Source organism: Scleropages formosus, chromosome 1, assembly GCF_900964775.1.
Source record: "Scleropages formosus chromosome 1, fSclFor1.1, whole genome shotgun sequence".
Taxonomy (NCBI): domain Eukaryota; kingdom Metazoa; phylum Chordata; class Actinopteri; order Osteoglossiformes; family Osteoglossidae; genus Scleropages; species Scleropages formosus.
Genome location: NC_041806.1, coordinates 48150035 through 48167394, shown reverse-complemented (window position 1 = coordinate 48167394; position 17360 = coordinate 48150035). Strand labels below are relative to the sequence as shown.

Genomic DNA, 17360 nt, shown 5'->3' with positions numbered 1-17360 from the left:
CAGGCAGCTGCTGGCCTTAATGATGTTCACTTCACCGTGTCCGTCTAATTGGCAGCTCCATGCCGCGCTGACAGTTAGGAGGTTACGGCGCGTCTTCGCACGGGTAAAAGCGGAGCACCGCCGTGGTGACGGATCCCATCAACAGGCTCTCAGTCCAGTGGCCCTTAGGGCTCAAGGTCCCAACGCCAAACATATTGGCTCTTTGGGCTCTCGGAGATCCACCACCGGTTTGTCACGAACTCGTAGGGTGGGGGCGGGGGGTTGATCGATTGCTCAATGAGATCAGTTTTTGGAAACTTTTTTTGACTATCCTGATAAAGGTGATGGTACCCTAACTGGGATGAGCCAGTTATACTGTAGTAAGATCACTGGTCCAGCGATAAAGGCTGGGGATTTTTACTTGGTTGCACTTCAAGTCTTCGTGTATTTGTTTCCCACTGAAATTCCAGTTTACTTGTGACACCTGGTGTGTCAACAGAGCTACTGCAGCTCTCGGCGCTGCCAGATGTGTGATTCTCACAGATGTTCCTGTCTTAGGAGTTGGGATTTTTTCATATTTTTAACTGGGACCACCGAGTATTTAATTATTCAGCGTTTCTCGCTTCAAAGCGTTCTTTAAAGATCTGGGAAACATTTTGGAAAAATATGCTTTCTGTCATGGAGATATTACAGTTTCTCTTAGAACATCTTGACCTGCCTTCGGTTACATGGCTGAGCAGAAAACAGTGCTTTTACTTTGATGTTATAAAACAGTGAAATAAAATCTACACTGTTTAAGATCGTACACTCAGAGTGGGCTCATATTAGTAATATTTCAATTACAAATTCTTCAACCACCAAGCCAATAGATGGCAGTAAAGAGCACCAAGACTGGAAGGTGGGACCACCTCAGTTCTTCTCACTACCAGTGTTTACAGCTTGTGTTTGAGTGTCAGTGATCAAAAACATATGCAATGGAGCAAAACTGATTGTGATTTAATGGTAGATGTGACTTTGACTTATGAACAAATTGAGTTAGACTTCCAGTACCAACAGTGTGCAAATAGGGGTGTACCTGCTATGCGAAGCAGCGATCTCACGACAATGTGATGGAGTCTGAGAACATACCAAAGTAAGGAGATGCAAGTGAACTGCATGTGTAGCTCTGGGGAGAAGAGCACTATTTAAAAAAAAAAAAAAAAAAATCCAGATTTTCAATGTTGAAGTTTGAACTGTTCACCAAGAATTCCACAAAAAGGGATCCGCAGTGGCAAAAAACAAACTGTAAACCTTTATTTTTTTCCTTGTCAAACACTCTGGAGCAGAGGGGTCACACTAGTTTGGTGCAATTTTAACAATCTGGGGGTGCGGTTCTGCATTCACTCCCTCAGCAGGAAACACCGAAGGGAACTGCTCTGCTCATTTCCCTTCACTGGGTATTAATATACAAACTTCCAACAGAAATGTTGCTCTGTTATTGAATCTTAACATTCACTTTCACAATTCTGTTACCCATAAAGGTGCTTCAAAATGTTTCATTTAAACAAACTAAGGGAGAAAGATAGTCAGTTCACATAGACAAGTGTATAAAGACAGATCTAATTGTACATTTAGTTTACAGTGAATTCAAGCATATCAATATTTAAAAAAATAGGTAACCTTAAATATCTAGTCTAATACACAGGTCACTTATCTACTATAATCAAATTTTTTTTTTTTTTTAAAAAAATCACAACTTAACAGCAAGACTCTAAAATATGTACATTGCATTCAGTCACAAAACATCCCACTGTCTAATTTATTGCTTTCTTTAAATCTAAAAGTGGCATAAAAATAATTTAGTAGGCAATGAAGTCTCAATGGGGGAAACAGTGTAGCAGACATGACACTGCATCCTCACAGTATGTTTTCTAAAAAAGTGCTACCTTCAAAAATTAAGTTACAAAACAATCCAAACATGCTTTTTAAGACATTTCAGATTACAGTGCTGGGACTCGGCCTAAACATTCTGAGATTTTAGAACTTTAGGGTTACTGGTGAGGGATTAGCAAAAGACAGAATTAAAACACATGGGAGAAGGTCCTTCATTAATCAAAATTTTATAAAATGAGCCATAACAGGAGGGAACAGGATGTGTGAAAGGAAATTTGAGGTAGCAAAGCCAAAAGGGGGATCAGAAAAAAACCTTTAGGTTTATATAAGAAAATATAAATTCCATAGTGCATTTAATGCCAACTCATTTTCCATGTCCCTATTAAAAGTACTTCTCCATAAAAAAAACAAAAAATATACACAAGAATCAAGACAACCCTTCCTACTTTTTTCCTCTTAAAATAATGGTCCTGAGGGAGGAAGCAATTCTGTACAAATTAAAAAAAAAAAAAAAAAAAAAAAAAAGCATTTATATTCCATAAAAATACAATATACACAAGCAATATACCAAGTGGTATATTTACAAAAACCTTTAAAGCCAAGCAATAATGAATACTTTGGGAGCTAACACTTAAGAAATGATTTATGCAGTCATAACATTTGCTTGAAATGTTTATATACATAAATATACATTGTATGGTGAGATACTCCCTGTTGCTGAGGATACTGTTCAATTTTGTAAACGTTGCATGCAATATGAGGCATGAATGGACGGGGAATCACAAATCCGACACCTTCCTTGCGACATTTAACTTGAGTTTTGTGGAAAAGTTGGGGGGGAGATTAAAGCTGAAAGAAGCTTTTTGCCCTCTAAGTAATTCCTAATTTCTACTTACATGGAACTTAAAATCAATACTCTTCATTTTTTCAGATCCAGTTTTCACACTTTTCTGGATCTTCAGCTGAACAAAACAGCTGCAAAGCTTAAGTACCATCCAATCTCAGTAAATGCCCGGGAAGATGCGGTAGCGCACTTGTCGACAGTACTCGTTCCACGCAGAGCCATACTTCCTGCGGCACTGCTTCTCGTCACGAGCATCACGGTGAATCAGCAGACAAGTGAAGTAAACTATATAAAAGTATGGTAAGATGTGGCTGAAGCCTAAGGAAAAGAAAAAAAAATTGCATTTATACAACTTTTTAAACAACTTTACACAGTAAAGTGTTTCATTTAAAGCTGAACAACACAACAGATAATGTTTTTACTCCTGACACTAATGCCATCAGCAGTGTTTTACTATATGAAATGAAGGCCACTAACCACCTTTCCTCTGGGATGCTTAAATGTAAAGATTACTCTGAAGGATGTTAAAGAGCTGGGAAACAAAGGTCAACACTCACCACAAGGCAGTGACCACGCAAGAGCCATGATGAGATCACCCAGGTAGTTTGGGTGGCGGACAAAGCCCCAAAGACCCGACACCAGGAGACTCTTCCCAGTTGCAGTGGGAATTGTCCGAAGATCTAGGAAAAGGAAACACACCAGATCTCAGTCTGCTATGCCACGACAGCACAACCGTGTGACTGACGGCATGCATTGCCCTTACGAGATAATTTGGGATCTGCAGGATTTCTTCTGAAGGCATTCTTCTGAGAGTTGGCTTTCCGGAACACAAAATATCCAATCACTGTATTTAAGAAAGAAAGAAAGAAAAAAAAAAAGGAAACATGAATTAATCGATCTGGAGCAGTAACAGAAAATATTTCTTTACTTTCCATAGAATGATCAGTCACAGACAGCTACTTGAATGTGCATGCTAGAAAAAAAAATGTTCAGACAAACAAGCTGTGCTTCGACAATCACTTTTTTTGTATCTTAAGCCCTTTGACACTGATGCACTTCTGTTTATACCAAACTTTATTTTGCTCCAGAGAAAAGTATCTGCCAAATGAATAAATCTAAATGCAATTACACTCACAGTTGAGGGTGATGATGGTGACAAGCCATGTTAAGGAGAGAGCACTAGGATGATTCACCAGGTAAAACGACTGTAAGCTATAGGTGAAAGGCACCCAGACCAGATCTCCAAAAGCCAACATGTAACCAAAACCATCATGCACAATGTCAATGGTGGTCAGAATGGCTTCCTGTAAAACAAATGAGACAAGAAGAAAGGCATGGGAAGCAGCTCAACACTGACATCGAACAGAAAAACAGACCAATATGGATTATCACCTCATTCCAAAGAGCATCAGCAACATACAAAAGCTGGAAGCCATTCACCAACATCATCGCAGGTGATGGGGCATCCAGCTTCTGGATCTTCATTTCAGCAACCAACATAGACATGTTGATCACAACCTAGGGACGGGGCATTCGCGTTCAGAAGATGTTTAACGCACACATGGAGTCCTTAATAACAAAGTTGTTAAACATATTTATTGGTTTTAGATACAGAAATGTAGACTGAAGTCCTGGCATATAGCAAGTCAGCATAGTTTAGGTTACTTTTAGCCACTAGGTGGAGTCAACAGATACAGGACACCAAGAATGTAGCTGATACTCACCCAACCAATTAAACCTGGGCGCAATTCACAGAAGTATTTCAGGTCAAAGCTTTTAATTCGAGGGTTAAGCTCACGTCCAATAAAGAAGTCATATATCACATTGCCTAGAAAGCAAAGGCAAAAATCAAGAGTTGCTTAAGCAATGTGGAGAAATGCATGATGGAATGCTAATGGCTGGTGTGTTGGCTCACCAGAGTTTCCGGCAGGAGCTAGGTCTTCCTGCGGCACCCAGCAGGAGCGCACGTACAGATACAGACTGAGCAGGACGGACAGGATCATGGCAGACACAGAAAACTGCAGAAAGTTGGCATGGATGTAGCTGAGATCCACCCCCTGATAATGAGCCACCCCAAGCACTAATGCGGTGAGAATAAAAGCGTAAAAGCCTGTGGAGGGAAAAGGAGAGACGTAAACCAATGTTGCAATGTACAGAACTACAGACTGGTATCAGAAGGTCACCAGTCATTCCCCACAACACCCGCAGTGGCTGCTGTTTTTTAAATTGTGTAACATTAATTAAGATCATCATGAGGACAGAAAACTCCAAGGAGTCTGCACTAAACTGATTAATGAAAGTAACACTTCGGAAAAAAAACCATCAGCTGACAAGTAAAAATTAAGTACAAGAACACAATAAAACCCACAGACACTGGGGTTTACAGGGTTGATAGGCCATGACCACTCAGCCTTAGATTAAAACATGAAATTATGATTCTTCACAGATACAGATTGAAATCCAGAACTGCATTAAACTATTTATCACATCAAAAGTTCATATCACCCAACTGAAATGACCTTGTGCAAACAGGCCTTTAGCTGAAGACAATCTTACCATTAATCCTGTATTTCAATCTCTTCCCACTCCTCAGTGGCAGTCCTTCTACAACCTTGAAAGCAAAATGAAATTAAATAAATAGTATCTAAAGGTTTAACCTGAAGTGTTGTAGGGCCAGGATTTAATGTCATTATGGAGACAAGAGCACAAATACTGACATTATGTACTGTAGAACAATGTTTACCATATTCTGGCAGTAATTAATCTAATTACACATCCCTGCCCTGAGCTAATAGGAGGAAATTAGATGGTGTCATATGCTCAGGGGTAAAGTTGTGTGTGAACTGTGTTGGATTTGTCACGTGGATCACAGAGACCAGGTCAGATGATCACCTTTCCAACAGGTAGCAAGTAGAGAAGCGCCTGAAAGAAGAACCAGAGGACCACGAGGCCAAACACTTGAACGTCCCACACAGCATCAAGGGATGGCAGTGCCGGTGGGAAGTTCATCAGGCTGGGGTCCTTCTGACTGCACATCAGCAGGAGGATAACGGTGATGGTCGGGAGCAAGAAAATCATAAAGAAGGCTCCTGGAGGGAGAAGGGAAGGCTCTGCAAGGACACTTAAAGCCAGCAACTACAAAATTTGGCTGGAATAATAGCTTAAATATACCCCAGTGCCCTGTGAACTCTTTACCTATCCTTCCACCAAACTCCAGCTCCGTAGACCTTTCCACTGACACTTTTCTCTCCCTCAGACGCTCAGCCACCTTCTTCTCCACCTCCTCAGGCTCCATTACTTTGGTCCCAACTTCCTCCTTCCTGGGTCGCAAGTTGTAACGAACTCCAATGCGGTTTGACTCCGATTCAGCCTCTGATTTCTGAAGAATTTTAAAAGACAAAAAAATTGTCAGCAATCTAACATTGCACATTTGATAATCAATTTTGGTTAAACAGATCTCTTGGCATGCAAACACACTGTACAGTAAAAAAACACAGCCCTGCATTAAATATGTATGATATCTCTACATGACATTACTGTCTTGTATTCTAGTGCACTTATAGTTTCAAAATGATAAATATTTACAAATAAAAGTATCTCACCTCACTCACTCTGTTTGTTGTATCATTTTCCTCTTTCTTGTCATGCTTATTGTTGCTGTTATTTTCCACTGGTTTTTCCTGGAAGATAGGATTTTCTTTTACAGTTTCATCTAGCAAATACACAACTACACACAGAAAAATAACCATTCCTGGAACTTAAGTTATACATGTGCAAAATCAGATATACAAACAGATAATAATAATAATAATAATAATAATAATAATAATAATAATAATAATTATTATTAATAGTTATGCCAAGCCATACCAGGCAACTGGATGGCACAGCAAAACCTCTCATGAGCTACAGCTACATGAGCCACCACACACAGCATAACAAAAAACACCAGAGTGCCCTTACCACAGGGGACAGCCGGACTTCCTGTACCTCCTTCACTTTGGGTTCCTTGCGGGCATCTTTGCGTGTCTCCATGGTTCGGGAGGTCGAGCGTCGGGTGACTCGGCCCGGCGATCGAGAGCGACTGCGACGTCTAGATGGGGAACGGGAGCGAGACCGGGAACGGCCCCCACTCTGACGAAACCCTGAGACACGCTGCTCAAGAAAAAGATCACTGTCAGTACCAACAGAAATAATGCACCATTAAAAGCTCTGCATGTGCAGCTGGTAAGCAAACTAATTTACAACCTGTAGTCAACCACCTCATTTTCTCAAAGGTGAGTTGCTGCACAGTGCATATAATACTCCAAAAATGATTAAAGAAGACATGCTAAACCTAATGTGTGATCACTCAAGTCCAGTGCAACAGCTGTCTACAAATCTACCCCAGTCCAGAGCAGAACTCACCTTAATGTCAACCTCCTTCAACTCCAACTCTGTGCCATCCTTGTAGATCACGGTATAGAGTTGAGTGTTGCTGTTGAAGTTCAGCACCTTCACTTCGTAGTACAGGCTGCTGCCTGGCCAGCGTCCCATCACCATTTCTCCACTTTGAAACCTGTTGCTCGCCATTGTCATTTACCTTAATTGGGGGGGGGGGGGGACACACCACCACATGGAGGGGAAAGAAGCAAATTACAATACATTTCACATCATACTCACATTGTCATTTAGTTCCTGCTTTTTTCCCCCAAACCAAAATACAAGGTGCAAAAAAAAAAAAAAAAAAAAAACAGGCTTCAAAATTACGGTTATGTGAAGCTGTTCTTCACACACTGCACATCCTGCATGTACCCAAACTAGAAAATATATATTGCAGCCCAAAATATGTATACAAATGTACTTTGGTACAGTCCCAAACACCACACACAATAAGTCTGCAGTCTGGAGAAAAGGCAGAAAACTTATGTTGTTGTGCTTTGCTTAAGTTTGGCAAAACTACAAAGAGGCTTCCCAAAAAGCATATCTTTTGCACCTCATTGGCTGGAGAAGCAATTTCAGGCAAAAAGAACCAAAGCCTAATAAACTGAACTGTACATTGATAATTTAATCAAATGGAAATATAACACAACTGAAAATAATTTCAGTAAATTTTTTCTACTCAATATAAGACCTCCCAAAGTACAGAAGACATTAACTGCAGTTGAGAAAGAGCACTATATGTAAAAGACTACCCATATTTTAAAGGAAAAAACAGGATATGGCTAAACTAAAACAGGGCTCTGGACCTAAGCTTAATAAAAAACCAAGTTAATACACATATCAAACTCAGTTAAATACAGACAGGATTCCTAATGCAGCATTGTATGGTCACTATTGCCCCGTGTACAGAAAGGTTTGCGATGTGAAACATTCAAATCATTCTTGTTGGGGTGTCTGCAGACTTAACACATATTCTTCGACACAGCACACACACAGTAAGAAGTGGTAAAGAGGTCTCTGTCATGCCACACAATGAAGCTGTGGTGTCAGCAGGACAGTAAATTGAGGCAGTCTGGACCGCTCTTCTCACAGAAACGCTGATATGCCTATCGCAACTGGGAGTCTCATTCCACTTGTTGCTCTGGGACTCTGCATTGATCGAACATGCCTCTTTTGTTTACCTGTATTATGGATTTTTGTACTTGTGCATTCCAGCAACACAGGTGATATTACATGTACCCTTTCTGGTGTTCTGCAAGGTCTAGTTGCCCCATTACTTAAACTGAGCACATGTTTTATTCAGAGAATTACAGGTGCAGAAGACACCTTTAAAGCTCTTAATTCAAAATGTTGGGGCCCAAAGTAAAATAATAAGCATTCTTTTACTTAAACTGTGCAAATTATGTTAAGTAAAATTTCTGCTCCAACTTTTAAGATTAAATAATTCATCTTTCCCTAAAGCATGATGGTTATTAATGTATTTCAAAAATAATTCCAAAGAACTACCGCAATATTCTGTAGTTAAATAGCAAGTTAATGTCAGCCAGTCCTATTATGTTGTATGTTTTTTAATAGTCTGAAATAATCCGGAGAGTGAAAAAAACTTTTTTCGGCCTAGAAGTAGCAGTTGAAACACTCCTGTTACAAAGCCTGTGCAGAAGTAGCCAGACAGGATCCCTCACCGTTATAATTCACGAGTGACATCATTTAATGAGATCCGAACGCACACGCAGCAGGTGTTTCCACTGTCCCAAGTCGCGCCTGGTTGCAGGTGAACGCGCAGCGAAAACGAGCAGCAAACGCGCAACTGCAACTGCAACTGCGACCGCCTCCGACTTGAGGCCTCGCTGACAGCTGAAGAAACGGGTCGGAAAGGGGCGTGGCCCGGCGCTTGAAGGGGGCGTGGCGAAGCGGAAAAGGGCGGAGTCGCCCCAGGGCCTTTGTTACCGTCTAACGGATACACCCTGAACACCGAAACATCGCACATTTATCCTTTAAAACTGTGCTATCGTTCAGTGTAAGTGGGCAAAACGGTTTAAGAAAGACACTTTAAGCTTAGCTTCAACTTACTTCACAAAAAAATTTTATGGCAGTTATTTCATTCTACACTTACTCTTCTGATTGGTAATTGTACCAGGCTGATAGATGCTGTTCAGACCCACTTTTAAATTCTGTCAAACATTCACACAATCCAAAGTCACATCAACTAAAATTACAACATATATATTCCAATTTTACAGAATACCCAAGTACGCATCAGTGATTTTGAAGCTTAATTCTAAATGACTAAACGGTTCTTGGTAACATCTGCTTCTAGTGCTATTAGCGCTCCTAATATGGTAGAAGGAGCGTAATATCAATTGAGTGCTTCTAGTGCTAACAGTAAACTATTAAAAAGCCTGATGTAGAAACCCCACTGACAGCAACTGTTTAAAGGGCAATTATCCGGCTACCAGAAATAAAGTTCATTTGCCGGACACTCGACAACAACTCGCCCTTTTTAGATTCAGCGTGAAGCTCTTAACTCGGTTTTTGAAAGTGAATATGAACACTTCTCATTCAAGATTGTCATCAAGCCCAGTTTTCCCTACTCTGTCCATCCGGAAGCGAAAGGACCATTTCCACACTATTACCAATATAAAACTCACACTCGACTCGCGAAACCGTGCCTGCGCCGCGGAGCGGTGCTCTGAACTTAAACAACCTTACAGTTATAAACACTACTAACTAAGTACTATGAAACACCAAATAATTATAATGAATAACATGAGTGAAGAAGAATGACAGAGAGAAGCACAGCGCTCATCCTGGAATAAATAAATAATGTACCGATTGCTGTAGTGTATGTATCCGTATCGTGTATGCCGTAATAAGAAAATGTGAGCCCAGGCAGTGATGGTATGTGAAGAAGTCTCGTGAGAGATGCACTTAATTAAAATAAAGCGGAATGAGCGCGGCTCTACAAAGGATAGCGGAGCTCGCGCTGCTCCTTTAATGACAACGACACGGCGTGGAGGGAAAACGTCATGTTTTCAAACCCCTTTTCCTCCCGAGCCGCAACAAGTCACACAAGAGTTCGAGCCGTGAGCACAACGGGCTGGATGTGAGGAAACAGGACACGTTTCGACATGAGGAAAAGACAAGAACAAGCCGCCGGTTCCGTTTCAACACAAAAAGTTGAAACATATTATTTCCAGCAATAGGAAAACGCTAACGCGTCCCGGCTTAATTCGGAGAGTGGGGTGGAAAAAGCAGCCAGAAGGCGCCAAGGCGCAATAATAATACCAAAAATTCACTAAACTTTAGAAAAGTGCCTCTCTTCTGTTCTATTTGGTGGCGTGTCGTAGAATTAAATTAAGTAAAAGTTCACAGGCAGATCACTCGCCGACTCGGCGCCTCAGACTCCGTCCGTCGGCGTCTCTGACGGCAGAGAAAGCGAAAGGTGCTGGCTATTTTAACCGTATAACTCTCTCCAGATTTGGTGTACACCATTTACAATGCATTTTTTCATTGCACAAAGTTATTAGGAAACACAAGGCGGAATCTCCCACTTTTTCCCACCAGCGGAGTTATAATCCCGCTAGCTCGGAAGCTAACGACATAACCCGTATGCTAACGAAAGCGCAACAACGCCGCCTTTTAAATGTTTTTCACACCTTTTTTTCAACAAATAAACAAGTAATCTCCCTTACCTTCAGCAGATGTGAAGAAAAGAGTTGCAAAATTAATAATGAATAATTGCGTAATTTTGGGGGGAAACTATGTATATTCAAAATACATACATTAAAAAAAAAAACCACCAGAGAAGTACGTTCGTCTCGCTCCCTCACAGCACAAGCCCTAACGTTAGTGACTTCGATGGCGCGAAGCTTGCTGATTGGTTGCATGCGTTATATTTTTAAATTATTTAATTTTATGATTGGCCGAGAGAACCCCTTGCATGCCGTTTGATTGGCAGAAAGGCTGTCCAAACCGGCACGTCCTTTTTTGCCTCAGTATTTATAGCCGAGGTAACGGAGTGAAACAAAATGGCGTCCGAAATATGACGCGGACGGTATAGCTCGCGGTTTCCTTACAGTCCTACGGCGACAAAAATTCGGCGTTTTCCATATAATTACCAGGTGTTTTACGTACGGTAACATTCTTCAAATCATAAATTATTTAGCTACAAAATCCAGCGTTAGGTTAAATAACGGGACAAAATTAATATCATGCAAATTTCGCAGCGTTATTAAAACACGAAGCAGAAACTTCGCATGATGAGTTACGCGAAACGTGTTGCGGCATAATTTTATATAAATGAACATTTCTTAAATAGTCTGATTTATTTTACTGAGATGGATTTATGGGACTTATTCGCTATGGTTTAAAGTAAATCGCTTACTGATTGCTTAAACATGTACATAGTACATACCGCGATATCTTAAAAGCAAAATTGATCATAGTTTTCTTTGAGTTTTCATTGCAGAATAATGTCGGTTTCGTTTTTATTTTTGTCTTATTTCACTTCTTTTCGAGATGCGACCCAGTTAACTTTACTCCGTGAGTTTCCATTAATATTTGAGTTAATAAATGGAGTCATTCACGTCATGTCAGATTAAAACATTTTAAGTAGTCTCCAAAATATATATATTCAGTGTGGGAAAACCTTTATAGTGAAAGGGGGGAAGTAAATGTGTTTATTTTCCATGTTACAGTGGTAAAGTTGCCAAAGTCACATTTCACAGAATCACTGTTCTTAGTTTGATCAATTAACTAATTCAGAGACTTACCTTTTAAAATTGCTATGTTCAAAATCCACATTTCATGTATTTCTGGGAAAGTCCTTTATTGTTAATGCTGAAATGAGGAAAAAAAGTAACTTACAGCAGTTGGCCCAAGTGCTTTCAAAGGCTCTTTCACGGAGCGCTTCTCGAACCCAGGACGCTTTAGGCCAACGAGAGCTCGGTACCTTGTTAAACTGCTGGATCTGAAAGCCTTAACATTGCATTCCTAAAAGAAAACACAAGTTTCTCAACTCAATAGGAGAAACATATGTTAGGGATCATCTCCAAATAGGATTTTTTCAGGGTTCGAAACCCCGCCGCCCCTCTATGCGTGTGCTTCTGGCTGATCATATCACTGTCAGCACAGTTAAATGAGGTTAAACATTATTTACCCGACATCTTTATTCAAGGTAACTTGTTAGTTTTGTACACTAAGCTGTTTAAAACAATTTAACTGTTTATACAGGAGGATGATTTTTACTGTTTCATTTCAGAGCAAGTACCGTGATCAGCGGTACTACAGTAAAAGAGTGGATTTGATGCAGGTTTGTCCTGTAAAGCCTGAGATCCTCCAACCTGGATCTGCACTAGATGAGCAACTGGACCTTGTCAGGAGGCCTTAACCAGATGAATTTATGGAAAAATTAGTTTGCATTTAAAGCTACTGAAACCTAATCTCCACGCCTTTTCCACTTCACATGCCATCTCCACCCCCCAAACCCCCCCCCCCCCGTTAGGTTTACATGAAAACTGGAGGTTTTCAGTCTATGGTCCACTTCCCCCTGGAACAAGGCTCGGTTTCCTCCTTTCCTGGCATCTTGGGTCATCGTGTAGGTTAAAAGGTTGTGAAGTTGCAAAATCATCAGCAATGCCTTCCACTCCTCCTGGGGCTGCCAACAAGGGCTCTCCAGGCATCTCTGTCCTTTGCTTTCTTCTCTATCTAGCTCCAGGTGTATCCCAGCATCCCGGTGTCGGCTTCAATTTTGCAAAATACCTCCAAGCAAAAGCATAATAAAGCAGTATAAAAGCACATTCACCATGAAAATCCTTCCAAACAGGTGCACATTTACCATCAATATCTACTGAAGGTTTTCACCTCTCAGCTGTCAAGTCCTTCTGTCCATTTTTAAACTGCACTAGATGCACTCATCACATTTCACTTGCTGACACATTTCAATTCTGTAATGTGGGAAATGTAATATTATACTCAGCCCTCATCTAACAGGGTCCTCCAGAGACAAAGGACTATGGGTTTTGGATTTATTACAGCATTTTTACCAACTGCAGTCATTCTGCTTCCACAGCAAGTGGTTAAAGACTTGAAAGAAGAACGCCAGCCACCTTTGCGCTTGTGTTACTTCAGGCAGTGGCAGGTTTTTAAAAAAGAACAATTTGGTAGAAGGCAGTTGCTACACGGTTTGCAGGCTGCAGATCAATGAGGGAAACAATGAAATAATCAATAAAAACAAGCTCAGGTAATAAGAATTTATAGTAAATGAAATTCTTAGAGAAAAGCAAGCTGGTATGAGGACAGTGTAATAAAACACAAAGTTGCCCCAGTATAGTAAGACATGTCAGCTTTCTTTGAAACGTATTAAAAACCCAAAACGCTGCTTTCCTGCAGTCAGTATGGGGTCTTCCCCCAAAAACCTTTGTGGTCATTTCTTCTAGCATGGCATACAAATTATATTTAAAATATCACAAAAGTAGTCCAAACCACGCGACCCTGTAATGGACAACCGGCCATTGATAATGAATGAAAATATAACCTTGAACACCAAATTAGAAATAATTTATTGCAAAATAAGAATTTAGATGTTGCCATTATTGTCATGCGTAAAAGTATCTTCATTTTGTATTTTATTTTTAGGTGGCATCTCTCTTTTGGGAGATTATTTTCATAAGAGTAATTTGTAATTCAACCTCACAATTGCAATACAAAGATTTACAATTATTTAGCAGATGCTTCTTTCCAAAACGACTTCCAATGAATTCCATGTAGCATTATGAGCCCACACCTTATTCACCGCGGTGACTTACACTGCTGGATACACTGCTTACACTGGGTCACTCATCCATACATTGGTGCAACACTCTCTCTCTTGTCACACACTGATCAGTATGTCTTTGGGCTGTGGGAGGAAAGCCACACAGACACGGGGAGAACACGCAAACTCTACACAGACTGAGTGGGTATCGAACCCACGTCCTCTCGCAACACCCAGGCGCTGTGAGATATTTAACCCCTAATACAGCGAATTCACCCCGTTCTGCGAGGGATGGACACACTGCATTCTTAGGGGATGGCAATTCCACATCACAGAAAAGAAGCAATGAAACCATGCTAATGTATTGCAATTTTATTTCATTCTCTCAAAACAAAACAATGTTAGCATATAAGAAAATTCTAAGTGTAACGAGAACGGTATGATACAACGTGAACGATAAGAATAAAAAAGGTAACAGGTTAATAATGGATCTCAGAAACATTCAGTTGAATTTCTCCAGAACTTCAGACCAAGCGATTGAGCCCCTTCAGCATACCAGCAGTCCGAGAACATGGAAAGGAATTCACAGGCAGCATTTTGATTTCGACATTCACCTGACCCACAGCAGTCAATTCCACATTCCCCCAAAACACCCAGTAGACCCACTAACGCTAATGTCATTACAGATGGCGTAAATTAAAAAAAGCCATGAAATCCTCTCTCAAATCCTTTTAAAATAACTACAGGATCATGAAGAAAAAAAAAAAAAAATCATGTATGAGGTTATGACAGATTCTAGAGTTATTACTAGTCATTTTTAATCGACATAATAAATGCAACTTCAGAACAAGGCACAAACCATGAAGATCACAAACAGATTTATCCATGTATAAATGCGTTTATCTCGACTCAAACACGTTACTACCCAAATCACAGGACTCGATATGTCGCCTCCTTCCTCGAAACAATGACAGGACACAAAAAGCTCTGGCAAAAATGGCGTTGTTTGAAATGCATGTGGAGAACTTTGGTGAGATGCCACATATACGGGCAATGGCCACACCTTGAAGCAGTACCATGCTATGCCTTTCTCTGGGTGTTTAAAGTGCAATCGATGCTGTAAACTCTTTGTAAAAATGATCAGGTGCTTTGATTCGGAAAGATGCTGGTTGACAAAAAAAAGGAAAAAAACTGGTGTGAAATATTACCACTCAAACTCATCTCTTCAAAACTGTCTTTACTGCAGGAACAAAGGTAAAGCTATATATTTTTAGAATAAGACAAAATATTTACTTTTTCGTGAAGTAATTGACAGGTTCTGATGGGGCAAGACTGCTCTGATGACCAATTCCCAAAAAAAAAAAAAAAAAAACTTTCCACCGCTGTCTACATTTCCTAAACTTAACCCTTGATATGTTAGAAAATATATTAATTTCCCTAGAGGACATTTTTCACCAAAAGAAGCCTTCCCGAAACTCACGTATGCACGCGTCCAACAAACAGCCTAATTCCACGGGAAACGATTCCCCGTCCGAGTATCAAAAATGAGGGATTTCAGTATTTTTAGCATGGCGGTGGAAAGAGAAGCAAAAAACAAACGAATAATATCAGTATAGAAAAGTGAAAATGTGTCGATGGCACAATCTGGTATAGGAGCAGTACGGCTCCAGTCGTCTCGTGTTTGAGAAGTTAGCTAAAAGGCTGGTCCTTACAGGGGTTCACATACGAGACGAGATCCCCCTGGCTCTCCAGGAGGAAACGATTGTCCAGGGGTCCGGGGACCGAGGTGAGGCTCTACACCCAGACACAGCAGTAACGGCAATCGCTGCAACAGCCTTCTGAAACCCAAAGAGAAAGCCAAGTGTCTACATGGGAATAATTCGGTTACACACCCCAGTAAATTATGGCTATAAACACCAAAAAAAAAAACCCTTCACCTATACCCATTCGCCTCACCAGGGCCACCTCAATAATGTAAAGCCATGAAGTTGATTGCGCTGTCGGAGGGGGGGGGGGGGGGGGGGGGGGGGGAGACAGGAAACATCCAGGTATTCTTGGCTCCATGGAGTTTTGGGGGTGGAGGGCAGAAGGGTGAGACACCGGAAGCAATGAAAAATGGGGGGGAACCACATGTTGATGTTACACTTATTGCTCCTAATCTGACAACTACATTTCGTGGCAGCCATGTGACCTCAACCCCACAAAAATCTGACATGCACTAAATTTCACAGAAATAATAATAATAGAAAAGGACATCGTCAAATCAAATCGAGAAGAAAAAAAAAAAAAAAAGAACAAAAGGAACGGCGGTTCCGGAGAGCACTATCTACAGATCCAGTCTGATGATATAAAAACATTTGACCTAACCGTGAATGAGGGAGTCGGAAATTTGGTACAAAGCTATGACGACAACGTGGGACGCCGTTGACGCTTCCTGCTATCCCGTCCATCTGCAACAAGCCCAAATGGGGAAAAGCACAGCAATGCGTAGCCCCTGTGGAGTCAGGCTTTGAGCATCCATTTCTAGGAAATAACAAACCAGAAGGGGGGGGGGGGGGGGGGGGGCCTGTTTTATAGAACGCTAAGCCAAAAAGAGCATAGAGACTGCTGTCCCAAGATGATTCCGTTCAGCTATCCGATATGGTCGTGGTTAACATTGGAACAGATGCGAATAAACAACTCGAAGGTATCTTTTTTCTTCTTTTTTTTTCTCAATGTACATATTCAGGTACGAGGGTATTTCAGGAAGACGAGTTTGACAAGAGTCCTGCAGCAGTAGACCACACCCAGTCCACGTGTCCTTCATCCAGAGACGGTCAATGCTGGTCGCTCGAGCGAACGCTGGAGCCCTGATCTCCCCCACTCATCTACTCTAACCCTCCAAACGTGCCTTTCTGCCGGAAATTCACAAGCGTGTGTGTGAAACGTCCACGTTCCTAGCATGAAGGTGGTCTGTGTTGTCACACTGCAATGGTTAATACAGTATATGTTTTTTTTTTTTTTTTTTTGTTACATAATCCTTTGTCACCTGGTAACAGACAAAGAAAGTCACCCTTTGCATAAGTACAGTGCCCTCCCTTGAAGACAAAGTCCCCTGGAGCGGCGGAGGCACCAGGCTTCAGAAGAGCATCGCCTGCCCTCAGATGCTACGTCTGCCACTCCCAGACCGAGCCGCCTGGATCCTCTCGTTCACCAGCAAATGGATCTTCGTTAATAGGATTATTGTTAATGCCATCTTTTGAATTTTTTTCCTTTATCGTTTCTTAAAATATTGTCTTGACTGAAGTCGACCTCGGGGGTCTAGGGTGAAGGGTTGACGTAAGGGACAGTCCTCCTATGCGGTGTTGGACTTGCCCAGCTCCTCCCTGATAGCTGTGGAAAGAGACCGTTCGTTATGGACACATTCTCACGCAGTCTAGCTCTCATTTATCCGTCCATCGGGATTTTAGCTGCGTTTTATAAATCGGTTTCGAGAACTTCCGAACTCAA

At 41.1% G+C, this 17360-nt stretch overlaps 2 protein-coding genes across 5 annotated transcripts in view; both read right to left on the bottom strand.

Moving 5' to 3' along the window:
• Window positions 1-2357: 2357 nt before the first annotated feature.
• On the bottom strand, window positions 2358-10952 carry lbr (lamin B receptor). 2 transcript variants are annotated; one of them, XM_018736932.2, is made up of 14 exons: window positions 10918-10952; window positions 7103-7277; window positions 6659-6850; window positions 6298-6375; window positions 5891-6074; window positions 5588-5784; window positions 5252-5306; window positions 4611-4805; window positions 4420-4523; window positions 4088-4213; window positions 3831-3999; window positions 3459-3539; window positions 3253-3375; window positions 2358-3013 (listed from the first exon to the last, which is right to left on the bottom strand). In XM_018736932.2, exons 2-14 carry the CDS (start codon window positions 7271-7273, stop codon window positions 2853-2855), a joined length of 1836 nt encoding a protein of 611 aa, XP_018592448.1. In that variant the 5' UTR covers window positions 7274-7277; window positions 10918-10952; the 3' UTR covers window positions 2358-2852. The 2 variants fall into 2 exon arrangements, with proteins under 2 accessions (XP_018592448.1, XP_029106066.1); XM_029250233.1 differs by lacking the exon at window positions 10918-10952 and adding an exon at window positions 8800-8821.
• A 5465-nt stretch (window positions 10953-16417) lies between these two features.
• enah (ENAH actin regulator) overlaps window positions 16418-17360 on the bottom strand; it is a 49243-nt gene continuing 48300 nt past the window's right edge. For all 3 annotated transcript variants that reach the window (XM_029248153.1, XM_029248185.1, XM_029248208.1), the window contains one exon: window positions 16418-17243. In XM_029248153.1, the coding sequence (XP_029103986.1) occupies window positions 17206-17243 (38 nt within the window). In that variant the 3' untranslated portion in view covers window positions 16418-17205. The remainder of the gene's footprint in view (window positions 17244-17360) is intronic.

What these genes read in the sequence shown, in the direction of transcription:
- lbr (XM_018736932.2), bottom strand. Translation starts at nt 7,273, where the DNA reads ATGACAATGGCGAGCAACAGGTTTCAAAGTGGAGAAATGGTGATGGGA. An exon ending in TGAAGGAGGTTGACATTAAG is followed by an intron (nt 6,851 to 7,102) that starts GTGAGTTCTGCT and finishes TTTCTTGAGCAG; the next exon opens with CGTGTCTCAGGGTTTCGTCA. An exon ending in TGCAGATCCCAAATTATCTC is followed by an intron (nt 3,376 to 3,458) that starts GTAAGGGCAATG and finishes TCCTTTTCCTAG; the next exon opens with ATCTTCGGACAATTCCCACT.